The sequence below is a fragment of the Nicotiana sylvestris genome, chromosome 7, assembly GCF_000393655.2.
Source record: "Nicotiana sylvestris chromosome 7, ASM39365v2, whole genome shotgun sequence".
NCBI classification, from domain to species: domain Eukaryota; kingdom Viridiplantae; phylum Streptophyta; class Magnoliopsida; order Solanales; family Solanaceae; genus Nicotiana; species Nicotiana sylvestris.
In genome coordinates this window covers 171,618,448-171,640,326 of record NC_091063.1, presented here as the reverse complement: position 1 = coordinate 171,640,326, position 21,879 = coordinate 171,618,448, and the positions used below count along the sequence as shown (strand labels likewise).

At 38.8% G+C, this 21,879-nt stretch overlaps 2 protein-coding genes and 1 long non-coding RNA gene across 3 annotated transcripts; 1 reads left to right on the top strand and 2 right to left on the bottom strand.

Moving 5' to 3' along the window:
- Nucleotides 1-1,478: 1,478 nt before the first annotated feature.
- Nucleotides 1,479-3,902, bottom strand: LOC138872561 (uncharacterized). The gene is made up of 2 exons (XR_011400967.1): nt 3,292-3,902; nt 1,479-1,749 (listed from the first exon to the last, which is right to left on the bottom strand). It is a non-coding gene; the product is annotated as an uncharacterized lncRNA (long non-coding RNA).
- Nucleotides 3,903-9,660: 5,758 nt separating this feature from the next.
- Nucleotides 9,661-10,467, bottom strand: LOC138874142 (uncharacterized). The gene has a single exon (XM_070152649.1). The coding sequence runs from the start codon at nt 10,465-10,467 to the stop codon at nt 9,661-9,663; it is 807 nt and encodes a 268-aa protein (XP_070008750.1).
- Nucleotides 10,468-20,412: 9,945 nt separating this feature from the next.
- On the top strand, nt 20,413-21,215 carry LOC104243376 (protein BIC1-like). Its single transcript, XM_009798559.2, has one exon. It carries the CDS (start codon nt 20,619-20,621, stop codon nt 21,096-21,098), a length of 480 nt encoding a protein of 159 aa, XP_009796861.1. The 5' UTR covers nt 20,413-20,618; the 3' UTR covers nt 21,099-21,215.
- The last annotated feature ends 664 nt before the right edge of the window (nt 21,216-21,879 follow it).

The following is a 21,879-nucleotide window of genomic DNA, read 5'->3' as shown; positions in this document are numbered from 1 at the left end:
TTTTCTAAATTCCAAACGAAACAGGGTAAAAAGTGTGGTCAAAACCACGACCGCGGACATGAGGCAATACACTAGGAAAGTACCGCGCTTGGGCAGCGGTCGCGGACGTTCAAGCCTGAAAACATGTCCTTTTTCGCATAGGAGAAGGTATAATTGTTTGGGCCCGACCCTACTTGGTATATATACATGGAAAAACGGTATTTTGAAGGAGGAGACCAATTTTTGACACAGATTCGACCTAAGGAGGCGGAGATACAATAGGAGGAAGGCGGAGAATTTTTCTACGAGTTTTTCCTTCCTCTTCCTATTTTTTCATTATTGGTTATGACTTTTAGTATTGTAGTTTTACATACTATTATGAATAGTTAATTTGTTATCTAGGGTTTTGATAGAACCTTTTGTAGGATAAATTCTTGTTATGTTTTTATATAATTGAGCCGTTGGATTTCTCTAAAAAAAATTTGTAGGGAACATAGCTAGAAGGATTCGACAATTGGAAAAATCATAACTCTAGACCTCCTTAATTTAGTCTCCAACCCTTTGTCTCGTTAGTTGATAATTTTACCGTTTTCTAGTATTTGCTAGTTAATTAGTTAGAAATATAAATCTCAATCTTTATAATTTAGAGAATTGTTCAAACTTGTCTTTTTAGTGATATTAAACATATATAGCTAAGTCTTAGTTCTCCGTGGGATTCGACTCCGGACTTTTAGATCGGATTATATTTGCAGCGATCGCTTATCCTTTTTAGGACTAGAGTTGGGCGTGATCAAATTTTGGCATCGTTGCCGGGGAACTAACGGTGTAGTTGTAGCTGTATATATTGCTAGGGTTCAAGTTTGAACTTTTATTTTGTTTTATTTTTTTTGCATTTTTTTTATAACTGTTGATTTGAGAAACATGACATCTTGGAATTATGGGAAGTTAGGTGCAGATAATTCTACTATTGATCCTCATACATATTGTGAAGGAAATCACCCGTATCAAAATTATCAAAATATTCCCGAGAGCGAGTTATGTGCACCAACTCAATCTTATTTGTGGAATGTGTGCGATGTGTGTGGCAGTAAAAATGGTCACTTTAATGGTTGTGCTTATATTTCTTATCTTCCCCCAACCCCTTACTATGATGGTTCTACCTTTTCTTGTGAAGTTAATAGGAACAAAGAACCTGGGGATGCAGACCTGAAGGAGATCAATGATATGCTAACGTACCTCCTGAAATAAAATAATGAAAAATAATTGCAGATAGAAAGGCAAGAGGCAACTATTCGCAAGTTGGAGGCTCAATTGAGTCAAGTGGTTGGAGCTGTGTCATGACCCGGATTTCCCACCCTCAGGGGTCGTGATGGCGCCTACTCGTAGAAGCTAGGCAAGTCACGAAATGTGAAAAATTCAATCTCTTTTATTTTAGCCCTTTGTAACCAAATAAATTATTAAGTGATCAACATTTAAATAACAGCGGAAGACTTAGACAATTATAATACCAAAATCGATACGAAGGAAAAGAAAGCCAACATATGTCTCTACCCAGAAACCGGTACCACAACATTCACGGACTATCTATGATTACTACATACAAATGTCTGAAAGAAGGAAATACTATCTATCTCGGATACAAGTGATAACAGAACAAAGTAATAGATAGAAGAGATGTCGGGCCTGCGGACACATGCAGGACTACCTCGGAATCTCGGTAGACTGAAGGCTGGCTCCCAAGCTACTTCTGTCCCAATGCTGCTCTGGTAGCTGCACAGAGTGCAGAGTGTAGCATCAGCACAACTGACCCGATGTGCTGGTAAGTGTCTGGCCTAACCCCACGGAGGTAGTGACGAGGCTAGGACCAGACTCCAGATGAGCTCGTGCAATGATATAATATACGGCGGGAAATAAACAGGAATAAGCAGTTTAGATGGGAGGGGGTACATGTTGTCACGCCTCCTTTTTTTCTGCACCCCCTAGAAGGGTGTATAAGGGAGTTTTTTCCAACTTAAAGTGAGAATCGAAACGGGATTATTTTTATTTAAAGTTTCAGAGTCGCCACTTGGGATAATTAATGGTGTCCCAAGTCACCAGTTCAAATCCCGAATCGAGGAAAAGATTGACTATGTATTACAGTCTACGAACAAGAAATCCGAGTAAGGAATTCTGTTAACCCGGGAGAAGGTGTTAGGCATTCCCGAGTTCCGTGGTTCTAGCATGGTCGCTTAACTATTATATTCGGCTTAAATATTTGATTTTAAAAATACTTTTAGACCTATATGCATTTTAGCTTTAAACCGCTTTTAATTATTTTAAGGAAGATTTCAACGTCATCTAAAACACGTCTTTGGACCACGCCACATGAAATGAACCCGCAGTCCGAGACACATTTTATTTAACGTTGCTAAGATTTGGATTTGGGTCACATGAAATGCACACCCGAGTTCAGGAAAGTAATTTAAATTACGCGCCCAAAGCAACTACCCTTTTCAAGTTTGCGAGGGCCATGGAAAATTCAACTAATGGCACACCTCGATTTCTAAGAGTAAAAATAATTAATGGAAGGCCAAGAGTTTTGAGATTTTATTCGGCATGGCATGCTTCAATTTATTTCAAAGGGGCTTTATTACACTAAGAAAACAAACTATGGATGCTCATATTTACAACAAAGCCACGATATTCACTAACCAATCAAAGATCGACCGAGAAAAAGCTAAATTTGAGTAACTAATACAGGACCACTCATGTATGAATATAAATTCAATAAAACTTATATCTCTCAAAAGTTGAACACTAAAGTTCGTTTTGACATCATGCTTCTTTTATTGAATCACAAATTACCTTCTTTCGACAGTCAAAACTAGAATAATTAAATGTGGGTAAATTCTATCAAATGTCTTTGTATATTACCCAATCATACAAACCCCTTCTGAAACATCTACCCATCAAAAGAAAAACAATTGAAAAGAAAATAGAAAACTCCAAGAAGATCTAGAAATGGTAGTTAACAACATCATATGCTTTAAACAAACAGGCTATTGGAATTAAATTACTATAATCAAGAAAATGATGCCATCTAAACTCTCTTGGTGGATTGCCTAACTCACGTCTAATATGCTCGATTTCATGTAGCAGCACAAGTTTGTGAAATTGGAATCAAACAAAGATATTTCATAACACCGTAGGATGTTATTGATTCATAAAAATATAGCAGTTGAACTTAAGTAAAAGTCATCCGACAAATTCAGAAGCAATTCCAATCAATTCCTCAGTATACTTAAACAAGAGTACAGAAGATTCAGTGTGCACCTTAAAAGCGGGATAAACGGAGAAAACAATAGTTGAATGAAGGCTAACGGAAGTATGGAGTTTGACAGATCCCAAAACAATAGAGAACCAGCAGTGAACAATAATCAACGGGCCAAACTTGCCAACAGCAGAAACAGTAAAAAATCAGATTTCAATTTAAAAATTCCAGTTGCTCAGTTCTTTTGTCTTAATCTTTTCGCATGCGCTCCTGATTTTTCCTTTTAGCTTCAGAATGGTGTTCTTATGTGTGGTGATTTGGGAGTGAGCTATGGTGAGAGGTCATTGATTTTGTTGAAGACGAAACAAAACTGGATATGAGCTGCTCTTTTAGACTTGGTCGTTTTTTGATGTACTCTGATGGAGAGTCTCGGATTTTTTAGAAGATGAAGAGGACTCCATTTTTAGAAGATGAAGATGAGTAGAAGGGGTCGCTTCATCAACCAATAAAGAAGCAGGTGTGGATAGTTGTATATGGGTGTTCAAAGGTTATGGAGTTGAAAGAAGGGGGGGTCATTTGTTTCGTTCTTATTTAAGGGTCTGTTTCTTTGATGTCTTCATGAAAAATTAGAGAAGAAGACTCCAAAAGATGCGTCGTTCTCTCTTTTTTCTAAAAGGTCCCCCCTTTCAGATTTTTTTTAAGTGTTCTCTTTATATAGAGTCTAGGTTTAGGTTATTATTTTGTGTATTTGCCTATTAGTCCCTAGGTCCTTTTGTGTTAAGTCCTTAGGGTCTTTCTTATTTATTTTTGTCCCAAAGAAGAGTCTGGAAGGGTCCCTAGACTACACAATAACTTTTAAAATAAGATAGAAATACTACACAAAGCCAAAGTTAATCCTAATTAATTAAACTAAACATGACACTATTTTGGTATTTTTGAAATTATATAAAGATAAAAATAAGGTACTATTTTTATATATTTTTTAAAATTTATGAAAAATACATAAACTAAAATATTTTTTGTAATTTCCATTTTTCTTGTAATAAAATAAAGTAAAAGAGTCAAAATGAGTTGAAATAGCTATATTAGGCCTAAATTAAATATTTACGTGCTAAAATATGAAAAATCTTGGGGAGGGTAAAAAATCACATGTCTACACATGCTTCGGGGAACATATCAAGTCCAGTAGAAACTTAATAGAAATAATACTGTTGCGGTGCACAACCTGATCCCTTATCACTTAACACTGTTGCGGCGTGCAACCCGATCCATCTATATAACTGTTGCGGCGTGCAACCCGATCCAATATAATATTTGTTGCGGCGTGCAACCCGATCCATATATAATAATAATGTTGCGGCATGCAACCCAATTCATATATAATATAAATGTTGTGGCGCGCAACCCGTTCCAAATAAGCAGTCAACAATAATCATAACATCAGCCCCGGCAAGGGATCACCAACAAACCACACTATCCCGGCAAGGGAATCGACAATATGCATAAATACGTCCCGTCAGGTTAGACCGAACACTTACCTCGATGCCTCGAACACAACTCAAGTTTCAATTATAGCTTTACCCCTTGATTCCTCCGCCAATTCGCTCGTATCTAACCATAAGTTACTTAATTACATCAATAAACGCTAAATGAATCAATTTGAATGCATGAAAATGAGTTTTCCAAAGTTTTACCCAAAATGTCAAACTCGCCCCTAGGCCCACGTGGTCAAAATCCAAGGTTCGAACCAAAACCCGATTACCCATTCTTCCACGAGCTTAAATATGTAATTTGTTTTGAAATCGGACCTCAAATCGAGGTCCAAATCCCCAATTTTTGAAAAACCTAAGTTCTACCCAAAACACCCAATTTTCCCCATGAAAATCATTGATTTGAAGTTGAAATCATGTTAAAAGATGTTAATGATTGAAGAAAACTAGTTAAAAATGACTTACAATTGATTTGGAGAAGAAAGGTTGTCTGAAAAATCGCCTCTTATGTTTTTTGGGTTTTGAAAAATGAAAAATAGCTGAAAATCCCGTTTATTTATACTATTCTCAGGTGCCCTATGCGGACCGCACAAAATGGACTGCGGCCGCACAGTCCTTCCTTGGATACTGCAGATCAGCGCCGCTGTGCGGACCACACAAAGTCGACTACGGCCGCACAACCCTCTACCGTGCACCACGCAAAGCCGACCGCGGACCACACTGGTCCCCTTCCGCGGTCGCACACGTTTTCGTGCGGACCGCATTGGTGGGTTCAGAGATCTGTAACTTCTCTGAACCTGCAACATCTGGTTTTTAAGCCCGTGATATCCCGAAACCTACTCAAAACTCACCCGATCCCTCGGGGCTCTTAACCAAACATACGTACTAACTCAATGACATCATACGAATTTATCTGTGCAATCAAATCGCCAAAATAACTTCAATAACAACGAATTAAACCTCAAAATCAAATAATTTTTCTCAACTTCATCAACTATCAACCTTAGCAATTTAGGTCTGAATCACGTCAAATGATATCCGTTTTTCACCAAATTTCACAGAAATGTCTTAAATCATATATAAGACCAGTGCCGTGCGCCAGAACCAAAATGAGAGGGAAGAAAAGAGCGATAATCAGAAAGAAAAAAGGGGAAAGAAAATGAGCGAGCTAAGAAGTGCGAGGAAAGAAAAGAAAAGAGAAGATTGAAATGGACAAATTGGGATGATTCCAAGTGACCTTACGACCCTCGAAGTCATTCTAGAACCACTAATTGTTGCTAGGTGCATTTCACACAATGTGATATTTTTGCTATTAAATGCCCTAACACTAACGGGATGACCCCATTTTGTTCCTTTTGATATCTTCATCGTAGAAAGATGGTTGGTTTGTGGTTCTCGAAGTAGTAACTCCTCTCCACAACATAAGGTCAAAAGGCAATGACGAACAACAACAAAATTGGGTTGGTTGATACCGGTGCCCGAAAGTAGTTGGTTGAATAGGACACTGGTTTGGCTGATGAGGTAAGGATGTTAAGACAACACATGACGGACATCATGCCTGGATGACTGGGAAGGCACCACCCCCGCCACCACCTAGCTTCTTAGATGCTACCCTTACCCAAACTCCGGTCATAGTGTCAGATGATCCCTCATACTCTCCAGATCCACCTGTTTATCACAGCTTTCCCAACCATCCTAGTAGCTCAATCACTCATCCTCCAATTACCTCTCCCCAAAATTGCCCTCCTGTAACTATTCCCAACAATGAATATCCACTCAAAGCTCATGATACCCAATACTACCCCGCAGAGATTGCCCACAAGGTTCCTGACTCATACAAGAAGAGCCCTCGGGATGAGCTTCATGCTGAAAATGAAAAAGTCACAAGAAAAAAAGGGCGAGACAAGATATCCAGGAAGCTGAAAAGCATAGAACAACCCTTAAAGAACATGCAAGGGATGGGAGACCAGGTTAACATGTCTTACAAATAGTTGTGTATATTCCCTGATGTTCGCCTACCCGCGGGGTTTAAAGTGCCAAAGTTTAACTTGTATGATGTGGAGATCCGGTAGCCCATTTGAGGGATTATTGCAGTGAAATGAGAAGTGTTGGCGAGAAAGATGATTTGTTGATGGCGTATTTCAGTGAGAGCTTGACTGGGGAAGCTTTGGAATGGCATAATCGTCAAGATGTCGGTAAGTGGCATACATTGGGCGACATGTCTCAAGAATTTGTTCAACATTTTCAATACAAATTAGACATTACCCCAGACCGCTCCTCACTATCTCAGTTGGAAAAGAAACTCAAGGAAAGTTTTAGGGACTTTTGGATCAGATGGAACGAACAAGTTGCTCGGGACAATCCTCCCATTGATAGAAAGATGTTGCTGAGCCCCGCCAATGAAAGGATGGTCCAGTGGGCATTCCCGCTCAATGCTTTCATCCTCAATATCGACCCCATGGATATCCTCGTGCTCAAAATATTTATCCCCAATGCCACTTCTCTCCAAAAAAATCCCAAAATCATACCTCACCTTCCCCGTACCCTATCCACAATGCACCACCATATGCTCCACACCCACGAGGCCCACGATGGCCCGCACCACTTCACCAAATGTCTTACCCGCCCTCTCAAGCATATCAGCCACCTGCCCGCAAAAGGTTCCAACCGAGGCCAGAATACAAATTGAAAAGACTATTGAAAAAAAAAAGAAAAGGCTTTCACCCCTATTGGAGAATCATATGCCAATTTGTTCCAAAGGTTGAGGCAATTTGATATGTTGAAGCCACAACAACAACAACAACAAAAACAACAACATCTCAGTATAATCCCACAAGTGAGGTCTGGGGAGGGTAGTATGTACGCAGACCTTACCCCTACCCCGAGGGGCAGAGAGGCTGTTTCCAGGAGACCCTCAGCTCAAGAAAGCACCAAGTGACGATATATTAGTATTATTTATAGACTCATAATATAATAACATAAAATACATAACATACATAAAAGAAATCAAAATAGCCAAATAGCAGCCATATAAGAGAATATAGGAAATACGAGAGAGATGGAAGGTAAACTAATATCCAGCATATAAAGCCCTGCATCAGTAGCTAACCAGTAGTATCCTAAGCCTAACTCCTAACGGGCTAGTCTCACTCTAGTGCGTTGTAGAAATATTCACAACTTCCCCCTAACCTTCAACCTTAATGTTCGACCTCCACAATTCCCTGTCTAGGGTCATGTCCTCAGTAATCCTAAGTCACGCCATGTCTTGCTTGATCACCTCTCCCTAATACTTCTTAGGTCTCCCTCTACCTCTCCTCGTACCTACCACCGCCAATCGCTCACACCTCCTCACAGGTGCATCAGTGCACCTCCTCTAAATGTGCCCGAACCATCTGAGTCGTGCTTCTCGCATCTTGTCCTCTATTGGGGCCACACCCACCCTCTCTCGAATATCTTCATTCCTAATCTTATCCATCCTTGTATTCCCGCACATCCACCTCAACATCCTCATCTCTGCTACTTGCATCTTCTAGATGTGTAGGTTCTTAACCGGCCAACACTCGGTACCATACAACATGGCAGGTCTAACTACTGCTCTATAAAACTTACCTTTTAGTAACGATGGCACTTTCTTGTCACACAGGACTCCCGTTGCTAACTTCCACTTCATCCACCCCACCCCTATACGATGTGTGACATCCTCGTCGATCTCCCCGGTCCCCTGAATAACTGACCCATGGTACTTGAAACTACCCCTCTTAGGTATGACTTGAGATTCAAGCCTCACTTATACTCCATCGTTCGTCGCCTCGTCCCCAAATTTGTACTCGAGGTATTCCGTTTTCGTCTTGCTCAATCTAAACCCTTTAGACTCAAGGGTCTGTCTCCAAACCTCTAGCCTCTTATTAACGCCGCGTCATGTCTCGTCAATTAGGACTATGTCATCAGCAAATAGCATGCACCATGGCACCTCCCCTTGAATATTATGCGTTATGGCATCCATCACCAGGGCAAATAGGAAAGGGCTAAATGCCGACCCTTGGTGCAACCCTGTAATAACCGGAAAATGCTCGGAGTCACCTCCAACTGTCCTAACCCGAGTCTTAGCTCCATCATACATATCTTTAATCACCCTAATGTATGCAACCGGGACCCCTTTAGCCTCTAAGAAGCTCCATAAGACCTTCCTAGGTACCCTGTCGTACGCTTTTTCTAGATCGATAAACACCAGGTGAAGATCCTTCTTCTTATCCCTGTATTGTTCCACCATCCTCCTAATAAGGTTGATAGCTTCTGTGGTAAATCGCCCCGGCATGAACCCGAACCGGTTGTCTGAAATAGACACTGTCCTTCGCAGTCTCATTTCAACCACTCTCTCCTAGACTTTCATGGTATGACTTAGTAATTTGATACCCCTATAGTTGTTACAGCTCTGGATATCACCTTTGTTCTTATACAACGGAACCATTGTACTCCACCTCCACTCTTCAGGCATCCTATTAGTCTTGAATATAACATTAAACAACCCAGTAAGTCATTCCAAGCCTACTCTACCCACACCTCTCCAAAGTTCAACCGGAATTTCATCTGGCCCGATAGCTCTGCCCCTCCTCATCTTACGCATTGCCTCCATGACCTCATCGACCTCAATATCCCTACAATAACTTAATTCATGGGGGCTGTCCACATTCCTCAATTCACCTAGTGTAATATCCTTATCCCCTTCTTCATTTAGAAGTCTATGAAAGTAGGACTGTCATCTCCTCTTAATCTGGTCCTCCCCCATCAAAACTTTGTTGTCATCATCTTTTATGCACCTCACTTGTTCCAGATCCCGAGCCGCCCTCTCTCTCACCTTAGCGAGTCGGAATAACTTCTTCTCCCCGCCTTTGTTCCCTAGTTCCTCATACAGACGAGCAAAAGTTGTTGCCTTAGCCTCCGTTACTGCCATCTTCGCCTCCTTCCTAGCAACCATATATCTCTCTCTAGTCGCAGGTAAGCCGCCCTCTTCGCTTCCACTTTACCTTGGACACCGGCATACCACCACCAGTCTCCTTTATGGACACCGGTACGTCCAGAAGATATACCTAACACCTCTGTTGCCGCCTTCCTTATGTTGTGTGCCGTCGTCGACCATATAGTGTTTGTGTCCCCACTACTTGTCCAAGATCCCATTGCGGATAACCTTCCTGCCAACTCCTGAGCTTTATCCTCAGTCAAGGCGCCCCAAATAATCCTCGGGCGGCCTCGTACTGACCTTTTCTTCCTTTTTATCGTAATACCAATGTCCATCACCAAAAGCCTATGTTGCATTGCAAGGGTCTCACCTGGGATAACTTTGCAATTCTCGCACCACCTTTTGTCGCATCTTCGGAGGAGGAGATAGTCAATCTGAGTCTTCGCCACCGAACTTTGGTAAGTAACCAAATGCTCCTCCCGCTTCGAAAAACTTGAGTTTGCAATCACTAGATCGAATGCCTTGGCAAAGTCCAACAGCGAAGTGCCCCCTCCGATCCGTTCCCCAAAACCAAAGCCTTCATGCACCTCAGTATAACCACCTGCGGACGACCCAATATGACCATTGAAATATCCTCCTATGAATAACCTCTCAGAAGGTGGAATGCTACGAAAGATGTCATCCAACCCCTCCCAAAAGCGCCTTTTAATCTCCTCATCCAAGCCAACTTGCGGCGCGTACGCGCTAACGACATTTAAAGTACACTCACCTACCACCAATTTAATAGACATTAGTCTATCATTCACCCTCCTGACCTCAACTACCGACTCTCTAAGATGGCTATCAACCAGGATACCCACTCCATGCTTACCCCTGTAGACTCCAGAGTACCACAACTTATATCCATCCGCGTTTCTCTCCCTCGATCCAACCCACCTAGTCTCTTGGACACACGCTATATTAATCTTCCTCTTCTGGAGGATCTTTGCCAACTCTATGGACTTACTCGTCAGCGAACCTATGTTCCATGACCCGATTCTCAACCTATAGGCTCCCTTGCCCCTTCTACCTCCCCTGCCTCCCGTCCTACACCCTGACCCTGGACCCACACTCTGCCCCACACGAGGACATGCCCTTAATCTACCATCCCAGACTGCAGCCACTTACCCCTACTGCCAATCTAAAGAGGGCTCGCTAGTGCCCAACGGCCAACGAATCAAACTAGAAGGAAACAAGTCACTACAAGTACACTTGTAGAATGATTGAACTATTGTGAACTAAAGGGACAATAATTTAGCTAAACACCAAAAGGGAAACCGTAGAACGGGAGGTACCAACTCCCGAGAACCAAACCTATGTTGACTGGCTGTACTTGGTGTAGTTATATGCTCACGCACCACTTCCCACCGCCCTTTGATAACGCTCGCTCAGATTGCTCTCCTTTGCTAGTGCTTGTGCGCCCAACTTGTCTTCGACAAGTTCGCGAACTACCCTGAAAACACAGAATATACCACGACCCAAAAAGCAGGAGGGCTGTCACCGCTACCACTGGTGTAGCCTTGACAGCAGTAGTGGAAATATAGGGAAAAAGCAGAGAACAATACAAAATTTACCAAGTTCTACCGTGGTACAACAAACTGAACAATTGCAAGGTAGAAATCTTACAATTTTTTAAGAGGAAACCCTTATCGAAAAGGATCAAACCAGAAAGGTCGTCGGAGCTCCGATACGGGATCTTTGCAGTTTTTTTGGGGGGGGGGGATAGGAGAAGAAAAAATAACAAGAAAAAGAAAAAGAAAAGAAAAGGAAGGGGAGATGAGCATAGGCAGGGGGAGCAGTGTTCGGCGCTCAGATATCCACCGGCAATGATCCGATAGTGGGGGTGAAGAACAAGCCGGGGATTAGGGGGGTTATGAGAGAGATAACAGACAGGGGTGGGGGTATGAGAGAGATTGGGGAAGAGAGATGGGATGAGAGGGGGGACTTACCTGGGGAGTGGTCGCCGGCGGGTGTTGAAGTAGCCGTTAAGGCTGGGGGCTTTCGGAGATAAAGAAAAGAGAGAGAGAGAGAGAGAGAATCAAGCTCCTAATATACATTATAAATTACCTTAGAAATTCGTGCCTATAGCATACCTTGAAGTCGATTCAGATAAAAATGTCAAATCCTCTGCCAAAGAAGTTTGATTTTTCTCAACGGTGTGCATATTGCTCCAATGCCCTGGGTCACAGTACAGAAAAGTGTTGGCACCTAAAAAATGCGATTCAGAAGCTTATTGATGCAGGTGACATTGTCGTGCAAAATCCAGATGCACCATACACTAGCCAAAGTCCATCGCCTGTTCGTAATGAGATGCATAAGTTGGGCATGATTTGTGTTGAAAATGAATGTGAAAACTCTTCTGAGTTCCTTGGAAGGCCACTTGCTGCAAAGTTTTTAGCACTATCAGTCTCGGTTCCAAAATTTGATCTTAAGAACGAGTTGGCAAAAGGGACTCAAAAGCAATTTGCTAAGGTCAATGTGATGGGGACTTGTGAAGGTTCTAGTAATATTGATGTGGAACCCAGTGTCTGAGATGTCGTGCGTAGTAATTGGAAAGACGCTCCATCTCTTAGTTAGCTGGGGAAGAGTCTTGGTGGTTTATGTTGTTGTCATTTCTGTTGTCCGGATTATTTTTAGAGTTGTAATCCGGATATTCTCTTGTGACTCAAACCCTTCTATCTTTTTATTTTGCCTAGTTTATTTAGTCGTAGTACCTTTTTAGTGTTATTTAGGTTTTTCCAGGGTCGTAAACCCAGTGGGTTTTATTTGTCTCGTTATTCAAATCCTTTCACTGACTGTCTAATGCAATTTTCTGCTTTCTGTTATTTCTAGTCTTTTTTTTTGTTTAGTTCTCTTCTCCTTTTTATAGCTCTTTCCATGTTGGCCCTAGTGACATGACATGCACGCATAATTCTAGGCCTAGTCTTAAAAGTTAGTTTAATCCTAAAGTAATGAAACAATTTTGAAGATGATGGGAACACTTTGATGGAAATAAGTAAAGGCATTTTGAGATCATCTGAAGCCCGAACTATGTGAAACTGGGGCAGATAATTTGGAAAGATAATAGGATGACAAGAATTCGTTAGAGAAGAGTGCATCCCAGACAATTTGAAGCGAGCAGTAAATCCAAGGGAGTTTGCTCTGAACTGACGAAGGGTATCCATTGTGAAGAAGAAATTACCCAATGAGAGTTCTGTACTTGACAAGGCATTAAAAAAAAGTGGAAAGCATATCAGTGATATCAATGTCAAAGCTGTAAAAGAAATGTTGTGTGTGCTCTTACTTTTTTCATCTTAAGTTGCATATGTTGTACTTGGCATTTTCAGGGATTGGGGGGCTCTCTTTCAGCTACCCAAACACTTATACCATTCGATACCCTTTTGAGCCTGTACTGATTTCTTTGACTTCCCTCTTTTGGAATCAAGTTAGAGTCATACGAAAAAAAAAAAAAATTATGTCCCAATAGGTTTATTTTAAAAGGTTCATACCAAAAGGAAAATTAAAAAAAAAAAAAAAAAAAGAGAAAAAGAAAATAAGATAAAAAGGGAAAAGAAAAAAAAAGGAAAAGAAAGAAAAAAAAAGAAGAGAAAGAGAAGAAAAAGGAAAATAGCACCAACAAAAGTAGTCTTGTGAACTACGTTTGACCCGATTCTTGTCACCACAAGATACGCAGGCAGTCTCACGGTTCGGTCATACCAAATAAAATATTTCATAATCCCACGAAATCGAGAATGGGAAATTCAAAAAAAAGGAAAAAATAAATTCAAATTCCCCTGTTTTAGAAACTGGGGCAAAGTTTTTAGAATGGATTCCAAAAGTTGTAAATAATTAACCCTCGTTGTCTTAGTTATTTTTTAGCCTTTATGATATCATTTCTTTCTAACCGTGTCCAAAAGCCACATTATAGTCCGAAAGATCTCCCGGGTGATCTTTGAGAGTGCTGAGTTTAGACATGCCAGGAGCATATGATGTTTTTACTCTGGTCAATGCCTTGTCATCTACAGAATCAGAGGAAATAAGAAGAAAAGAACAAAATGAGAGAGTCTTATTGGTGAAAACCTTTACAAGCACCATAAGGCGATGGTGAGTTGAGAGAAAGAACAAAATGAGAGAGGCTTGATGGTGAAAACCCTTCAGGCACTAAGTCGAATAAGGATCGTAAATCAGATAGGATAATCGGAGCATGGAAGCCCAGTTTCACGGCTTAGAGGTACAACAAGAGTCAAACATTAGACTTGCTTGACAGATTAGGCCACTTAATCCAAAAGTGCATGTCATGGTCATTAGAGTTGGGTTCCATATCTGATAAGTTTCTTCTTTGTAGTTTTCTTGTAAGGAATCATCTCTTTCCATTGTCCTTTACTCTATTCCTTTTGTCATGTTTACTTCCTCTTCTTGAGTTTGTTTTGGCAAAACAAGTGAGAAATAACTTCAAAATCTGCCACCAGCTTTCCAATTGTACAAAACGAGATTTGGCTAGCACATCAAAGTGTCATAAGTCAGGAAAGAACAGCAAGCGCACTGGGTTGGTAACAATCAAAGTGCTTTGAGATTCATGCGAAATACAAAGGATCGGTATATGTCAATTCATGAACAATGCAACAGATAGAGGGTATTGGGTTGGAATGCATCAAAGGTATTTTCTGTGATATGATTGACAAAGAAAGTGATTAACCAATGACAAGCAAGGTCTTCCAAGCGTGCAATAGACCTCAAGGCCAAGGCCAGTGTTTTAAATCAGGAAAGAACAGCATACGCACTGAGTTGATGGAAATTGACATGCTTTGGGCTTCATGAGAAACACAAAGGTTCAATACATGTTAATGCAAGATCACAATGCAATAGATGAATGGTATTGGGTTTGAACGGATCAGAGATATTCTCCGTGATAAAGGTAAGAGAGAAAAGCGGTCAGTCAATAAACAGGCAAGTTTTTTCGAGTTGAAACCGGAGTTACCACAGGAAGTGAAGGAGCAATCACCTTCAAAGTTCAAGGCCACAAACCAACCACCATGTTTAAATTCACAAGTTTTCTTTGATTGAAACATGGGCAGAAAATTTCGTTTGTTTCGAAAAAACCCTCCATAAGGAAAAGCAAGCACCAGACAGGTTTGACCGTAAATTCTCAGGACCCTCCTGGAAAATGGGACCTAATTTTAAATTCAAAACAATCATGAGTAATAAGATCTAGCATAAATGTACCCCAAAGAAATATAAGTTGGTTTCAAAGTTTTCATTCTTGAAATAGGATTCAATTAGGAGTTGTCAGGACCCTCCTAAATAATGGGACCTAGCTTTAAGATTTCCATTAGATAACAAGATTTAGCGTAAGTTCTGCTGTAGTGTGGTATAATTCAGCCGTAAAAGTTATCACTCTTAAGATAAGACTTGATTTTTAATACCCTCCTCGATAATGGTATGTAGTTTTAAGATCCTCTTAGATAACAAGATTTAGCGGAAGTCACACCTTTAGAAGATATAATTTAGATTTAAAACTGTCATTTAACTAGGAGTTTTCAGGACCCTCCTGGATAATGAGATCTAGCTTTCAAATTCTTATTGATATTTGATAACATGATTCAGTTAACACTCACAGATGTGCCCAACTACCAAACTGGGCAGGAAATTTTCTTTGTTTTGTCTATTTTGTTGAAATCAGGAGCCACCTGGAGAGCAAGGGAGAACAACACCGGTTTTGAGGAAAGGAAAGCAATTGAAGTGTCGATAATCAGGAGCCCACTTGGAGAACAAAGCAAATCAAGCGTTGGTAATTAGGAGCCCACCTGGATAACAAAGCAAATCAAGCATCGGTAATCAGGAGCCCACCTGGAGAACAAAGCAAATCAAGTATCAGTAATCAGGAGCCCACCTGGAGAACAAAGCAATTCAAGTGTCGGTAATCAGGAGCCCACCTGGAGAACAAAGCAATTCAAGTGTTGGTAATCAGGAGCCCACCTGGAGAACAAAGCAGATCAAGCGTCGGTAATTAGGAGTCCACCTGGAGAACAAAGCAGATCAAGCGTCGGTAATCAGGAGCCCACCTGGAGAACAAAGTAGATCCAGCGTCGGTAATCAGGAGCCCACCTGGAGAACAAAGCAATTCAAGCGTCGGTAATCAGGAGCCCACCTGGAGAACAAAGCAGATCAAGCGTCGGTAATCAGGAGCCCACTGGAGAACAAAGCAGATCAAGCATCGGTAATCAGGAGCTCACCTGGAGAACAAAGCAGCTCAAGCGTCGGTAATCAGGAGCCCACCTGGAGAACAAAACAATTCAAGTGTTGGTAATCAGGAGCCCACCTTGAGAACAAAGCAATTCAAGTGTCGGTAATCAAGAGCCCACCTGAAGAATGAAGGGAAAGCAGCAATGTTCGAAGGAAGACGGTTCAAGTTCAGCAATCAGACGCCCACCTGAAGAAAAGGGAAAACATCTCAGATTACAATTCAAGTCAGCAACAAAGGAATTTCACCTAGAGAGTACGAGTCGACAGAGCAACAGAGACTGCAAGATCAAGTTTGAAGATATAGATAGGATTCTTGTAATGCATAGATCATAGTTTAGTCTAGATTTTTTTATTTTGTCATGGTGTAATAAGGAGTTCAGTAAGCACTAGCAGCAACAACAACAATGAAATCACAACTTCATGGTAGTCCCAACTACCGAAACTTTTTGAACTATACTGACCTGATTCCTTTATAGCCAAGGATATGTAGGCAACCTCGAAAGCAGGGTACGGTCAAATCTTTTAAAAATGCTTCCCACGGAGTATTCAAACGGGCAAAAAATCGCTCGTATCCTCTCACTTTATCTTTGCACGAAAACTCTTCGTGTTTCTGAGCAAAGAGGGGCAGCTGTGAGCACGTAATTTTTGCCCTATATGAATTACTCCCATAGATTCAAAAAAATAAATTTCTCCCACTATTTGCAATTTTGTAGATTTTTGTAGTATTTTTTGTCGACTGTTTGCATTTGTCTGTGCACGTTTATATTATTTAAATCATGAAAATACCAAAAATATCACGCATGGCATTTAGGCTTTATTTTTATATTTTTAGGATTAATCGGTAGTTACCTATTTTATAAAAATTGAAAATCACAAAAAATGCTTCATTTTTACACTTATTCCTTGTATTGATTTTTTTTCTCTTTTAATTTAGGGTTAAGTAGCTTTTATAATTATTTAATTAGTTTAATTTCACATTTTTAGATAATCTAGGATTTAATTCCTAGGATTTTTAATTAAAAAAAAAAGAAAAAAAGAAAAGGAAATAAGAAGTTTATTTAATTCAGTTTAAATTTGGAACTTGGGCCATTTTAAAAGCCAAAATCAACCCAAATAATGGCACCCAAATCTGTCCAACCCAACCCCAATCTCCCTACCTAAATACTCATTACCATTTACCGTTAAAATAGTACGGTATAGCCAATTTTCGGACTGGTCATTCAAAAATAGCCACCGTTTACGAAGTCAATGAAAAATAGCCACTATTTTGCTACAACAGTGACCGATCCCGCATAATATACGGGAGTTCGGTGCATCTGTGTACGAACTCCAGCATATTATGCTGGACCGGTATACTTTGTTGACTCCTGTATAATATACGGGAGACTGGAGCACCGGTGCTCCAAACTCGACATTTATACTTGCTGGAACTCCAGTATATTATGCTGGAGTTCTAGTATACTTATGCTGGAACTCCAACATATTATGCTAGAGTTCCAGCATAGTTATCCTGGAACTCCCGTATAATATGCTGGAGTTCAAGCATACATATGCTGGAACTCCAGTATAATATACGGGCGTATTTTTTGGGTTTTGAACAGTGTTTTCACTCAGATTTATCTTTATATAAATAGTGGCTAAATTTCGATTACTTTTGAAACTGGCTATTTTTGAATGACCAGTTATAATCTGGCTATTTTTAAATTTCTCCCCGCAATTTGAGACAAGCCCATGTGAGATGTCGTCCTAATGCCATTGCTTGACAAAGGGAAGTGGTAATCCCGGGAAAAAGAAATAAAAAACAACTAGATTTATAACTGATAATTGAAATTAGCCATAATTTCAAAATTAATTCAAATTTAGTTATTTTTCATGTAAATATAAAATCTAAACAAAAACACTCTTAAAAATCCAGCACATGGTAAGTTTCAGCATATTGTGCTGGAATTTCACAATATGCTGAAAATTTATACGCAAGAGCTCCATAATCCTGCATATTATGCTGAAACTTTTCATGTGTTAGAGTTCCAACATAATATGCTGGAACTTTATATGCAGGAGCTCCATAATTCAGCATATTATGCTGGAATTTTTCGTGTTTCAGCAAAATAGTGACTATTTTTCAATGGCTTTAAAAATACTGGCTATTTTTCAATTACTAGTCCGAAAACTGATTAGTATGTGCTATTTTTATGGTAATCCCTCATAGCAAAAGAAAATCAAAATGGATCCTGTATAATCAATATAATTTATATACCGGCTATAGGAAAAGTAAATAGTAAATTTGATTGATTATTTGTATAAAGACTATTATATTTTCGGTTATTTAGATGTTTGCCCACCTTAGACACTAATATTGTTGTAAACTTAAATATAACATAGCAGTAATTATTTCATTTTTATGAAGCATATATACATATATAATATTTATTTATTTATTTGTAAATTCAATGAAAAAAATTCAAATCTACAATTTAAAAGAGTGGTGAAAAGAGGTGTACGAAACTATGAACTATGAACAACCAAATTATTTCAAATTCTTTTTGGTCCTCTTTTATTTTCTAGAGCCATCAAAATATTTAATTTGCATTCCTTTTAGAATTGGGTAGGTTGTCTCTTTATGACATTGAAATTGATTTGAAAGGTAATACCAAAATGGTACATACCAAAATTAACATGATTAGAATTTTGTTTTCTTGGGTAAGCATAAATTATTTTCACATTCCAAATCATTATTCCAGTAGATAAAGACAAAGTGAAAACAAAAAATTGCTGGCACATAGAAATGTTATTTTAGTTATACGACTCTTATTTTAAGAGAACAATAAATATGACGTAAAAATCAACAAATAAAAAATAATTTTTTTGTATAAAGTTATTTTGAATAGAAGAAGATAATTCTAATATTGTATAAAGATCTCATGTATTTTATACTACGAATCTCCTACGTCTTAACATAAAGATTTTCTGTGAAATGGCCAATATTTGTAATGAGTCATATAATCATTGAACCCAGGGCGGATTTACGGGGGCTGAAAGGGGTCTATTTCTTACCTCTATGTATTATGTTTTGAATCCCATTAACTACAGTTTTTTTTAATTTTTCGAACCCCTTAACAGAATCATGCCTCCGCCAACGATCGAACCCCTTCACTCTATTTTGTAAAATTGTATTGGAGTTTGAGTAAATTTCTTATAGTTAAGAAAATTATATAGAAATGTAATGAAGTTAAATATTTTGAAACATCCTAAAATGGAGAAATAGAAATTATTAAATAATTAAGTAAACATATTTGTTTGCTACTAATAATCTCAAGGTTCAGATGATAAGATAAAAAAGAACAGAAGTAAATGCTGAGATAAATAGAGATGTACATAAGTATTTTGGAGGGCTGAAAATCAGGCTAAGGTTGTGATTTTTGCAACCAAAAAAAAAAGTTATAACAACACTTTACGAACTTTTTACTGGTATTATTATAATAAGCATTTGCGAGTGTTTGGATGTACGTGTATTGCTCATATTCCTATACAGTTACGAGAAAAATTATCCCCAAGGTAATCATTTGTGTCTTTCTTGAATATGCTTAATCCGAGTATATATATGCTATGACATAAAATTTAAGAGAACCGATGTATCCGTAATGCTCTCTTTTAGCTGATCCGAACAAAACAAATAGAAGGAAAAGTTATATATATATTGCTGATAGTATAATTTTTTTCACCGTAATTTAATGGATAAAATACAAAATTAGCCGATCTACTTAAATTAATTATATTAGTCAATCAAAAAGTGTGTATATATATATATATATATATATATATATATATATATATTTGTTTTTGCATCAATAAAATATCTCGTTATAACCCCATTCAAACAAGTCACCATCTTATTAAATGATTGATACAGCTAGCTTCACACAAACCACTATCAAATTCTATATGGTCATTGGCCAAAAGCATAGAAATAACTCTATTTCCCCTACCATTGTGATAGAGTATTAAATACTCCTTAATCTTTAATCAGATATTTCGGGTTCGAGCTCTGAGTATAGAATCGCCTTTATTAGGAAGCGTTTTACCCAAATGTGACATTTTTTTGGCGATATCCGGATTTAGTCGGGCTTCGAGTATAGAATCACCTTTATTAGGAAGTGTTTTACCCAAATGTGACATTTTTTTGGCACGATCCGGATTTAGTCGGGTTTTAATGCAGGAACCGAACTATTTTCTAGCCCTACTACAGCCCCCTTAAAATCAACGTCAACCTCACAATCTTCCAAAAATCCATTGTATTTATTCCCCTTAGATTTTAGAGGCCTATCTTTTTCCTTCTTTTTATAGGGTACAATTTTTCAAGATTTGAAATAAACCACACAATTTGAGAATGAAATCTCAACATTTACACGTACATTTGTCACTTGCCATACAAAAGAATTCCCACTTTGTGTTTGTGGTCAATGACGTGGTAACTATCACCCCACCAATTAAAATCCTTTGCTTTATTTCCCACACATAAAATAATAAAAGCCCTCTTGCATTATTCCCCAACACAAGAATAGATTCTCTCTTTAGCTTAACTCCAATTCTTGATTTTGTAGAATAGCACAAAAAAAAAAAAAAAAAAAACATTTTTTCGCAGCGGCAACAACAACAACAACAAATCAACGATACATTTTCGATGACTAATCAACGCGAAAATTCATTGTTTTTGATACTACCCAAGAGTAGTACTCCTAACCCTAACGATGACAAGATCGAGTCACAACGCCCGAGTTTAGGGAAGAAAAACAAGATGAAGAGTGAAGAAAACCACGAGTCAAAATCCACTTCTGACGAAGGGGATAAATTCAACGATGCAAGAGCTACGCAGGACAAACTATCAGTAGTCGAGGAACATGCAAGTGGATATAACAAAGGCGAATCGTACGTGGAAGATAATGGACGTGAGAGATTGAAAAGACATCGGGTTGAAGTAGCTGGTCATGTATGGATTCCAGATATATGGGGTCAAGAAGAATTACTCAAAGATTGGATTGATTGTAGTGCTTTTGATGCTTCATTAATGAATAGTAATATAGTGTCAGCTCGTACTGCTTTGGTTGAAGAAAGAAGAATACCCAATTCTAGCTGCAGATTAAGAATAGAGAACAGCTGTTGAATCCAAAGTACTTCAAATTTCTCATTTTCATAAAGATGAGTTTCTTTTTGGTTTTATTCATCTTAATAATTGTGTATTTCTACATGTTAATACCTAAAAGGAGTACATCATTCAGGACATTAATGATTCGGACTCTAGTACAGAGAGGCAGATCCAAAATTTAAATTTTACGGGTACATCTTTTATGGTTTTTAGCGTTGAACCTATTATATTTTTAAAGTTGTGGGTTCATATCCACTATTTTTGTAACTTTAATAAATTTTTATTCCGCGTCGAAAGTTATGAATTCAATTCAACTCATCATTAATACACTACATACGCCCTTGCATATACTAATAAATTGCCTATTGCTTGGTAAATCTTTTAAATTCTTGAGCAGATCACTGAATATAATATGTCAATTTGATACTGATGTTCTTGAGCCGATAGTCTATCGAAAACGGCATCTCTACCTCATACGAGGTAAGGGTAAGGTTTTCTATACCTTATTTTTTCCCGACCCAACTTGTGAAATTACACTAAATATGTTATTATTGTTATTATTGATCCTTGTATTAGATGTAATGAAGTGAATAGGTATTCAAGTCGATCTATTCTATCGTTTATGTCGAAGATCTCATCGTGATTAACTCGGGCTTTAGCAAGAACAACTGTAATTTAAGAGTCATATTCGTTGATAAGTTGTAAAGAGTTTAACCTAAAGCGATCTCTAATTAAGAGTCACATCAATGCATTAAGTAGGTTGTGAACAATTTAACTCAAAGCGACCTCTATTAAGGGT

Excerpts from the sequence above, each read along its gene's own strand:
- LOC138874142 (XM_070152649.1), bottom strand. The coding sequence starts at position 10,467 with ATGTCTATTAAATTGGTGGTAGGTGAGTGTACTTTAAATGTCGTTAGC.
- LOC104243376 (XM_009798559.2), top strand. The coding sequence starts at position 20,619 with ATGACTAATCAACGCGAAAATTCATTGTTTTTGATACTACCCAAGAGT.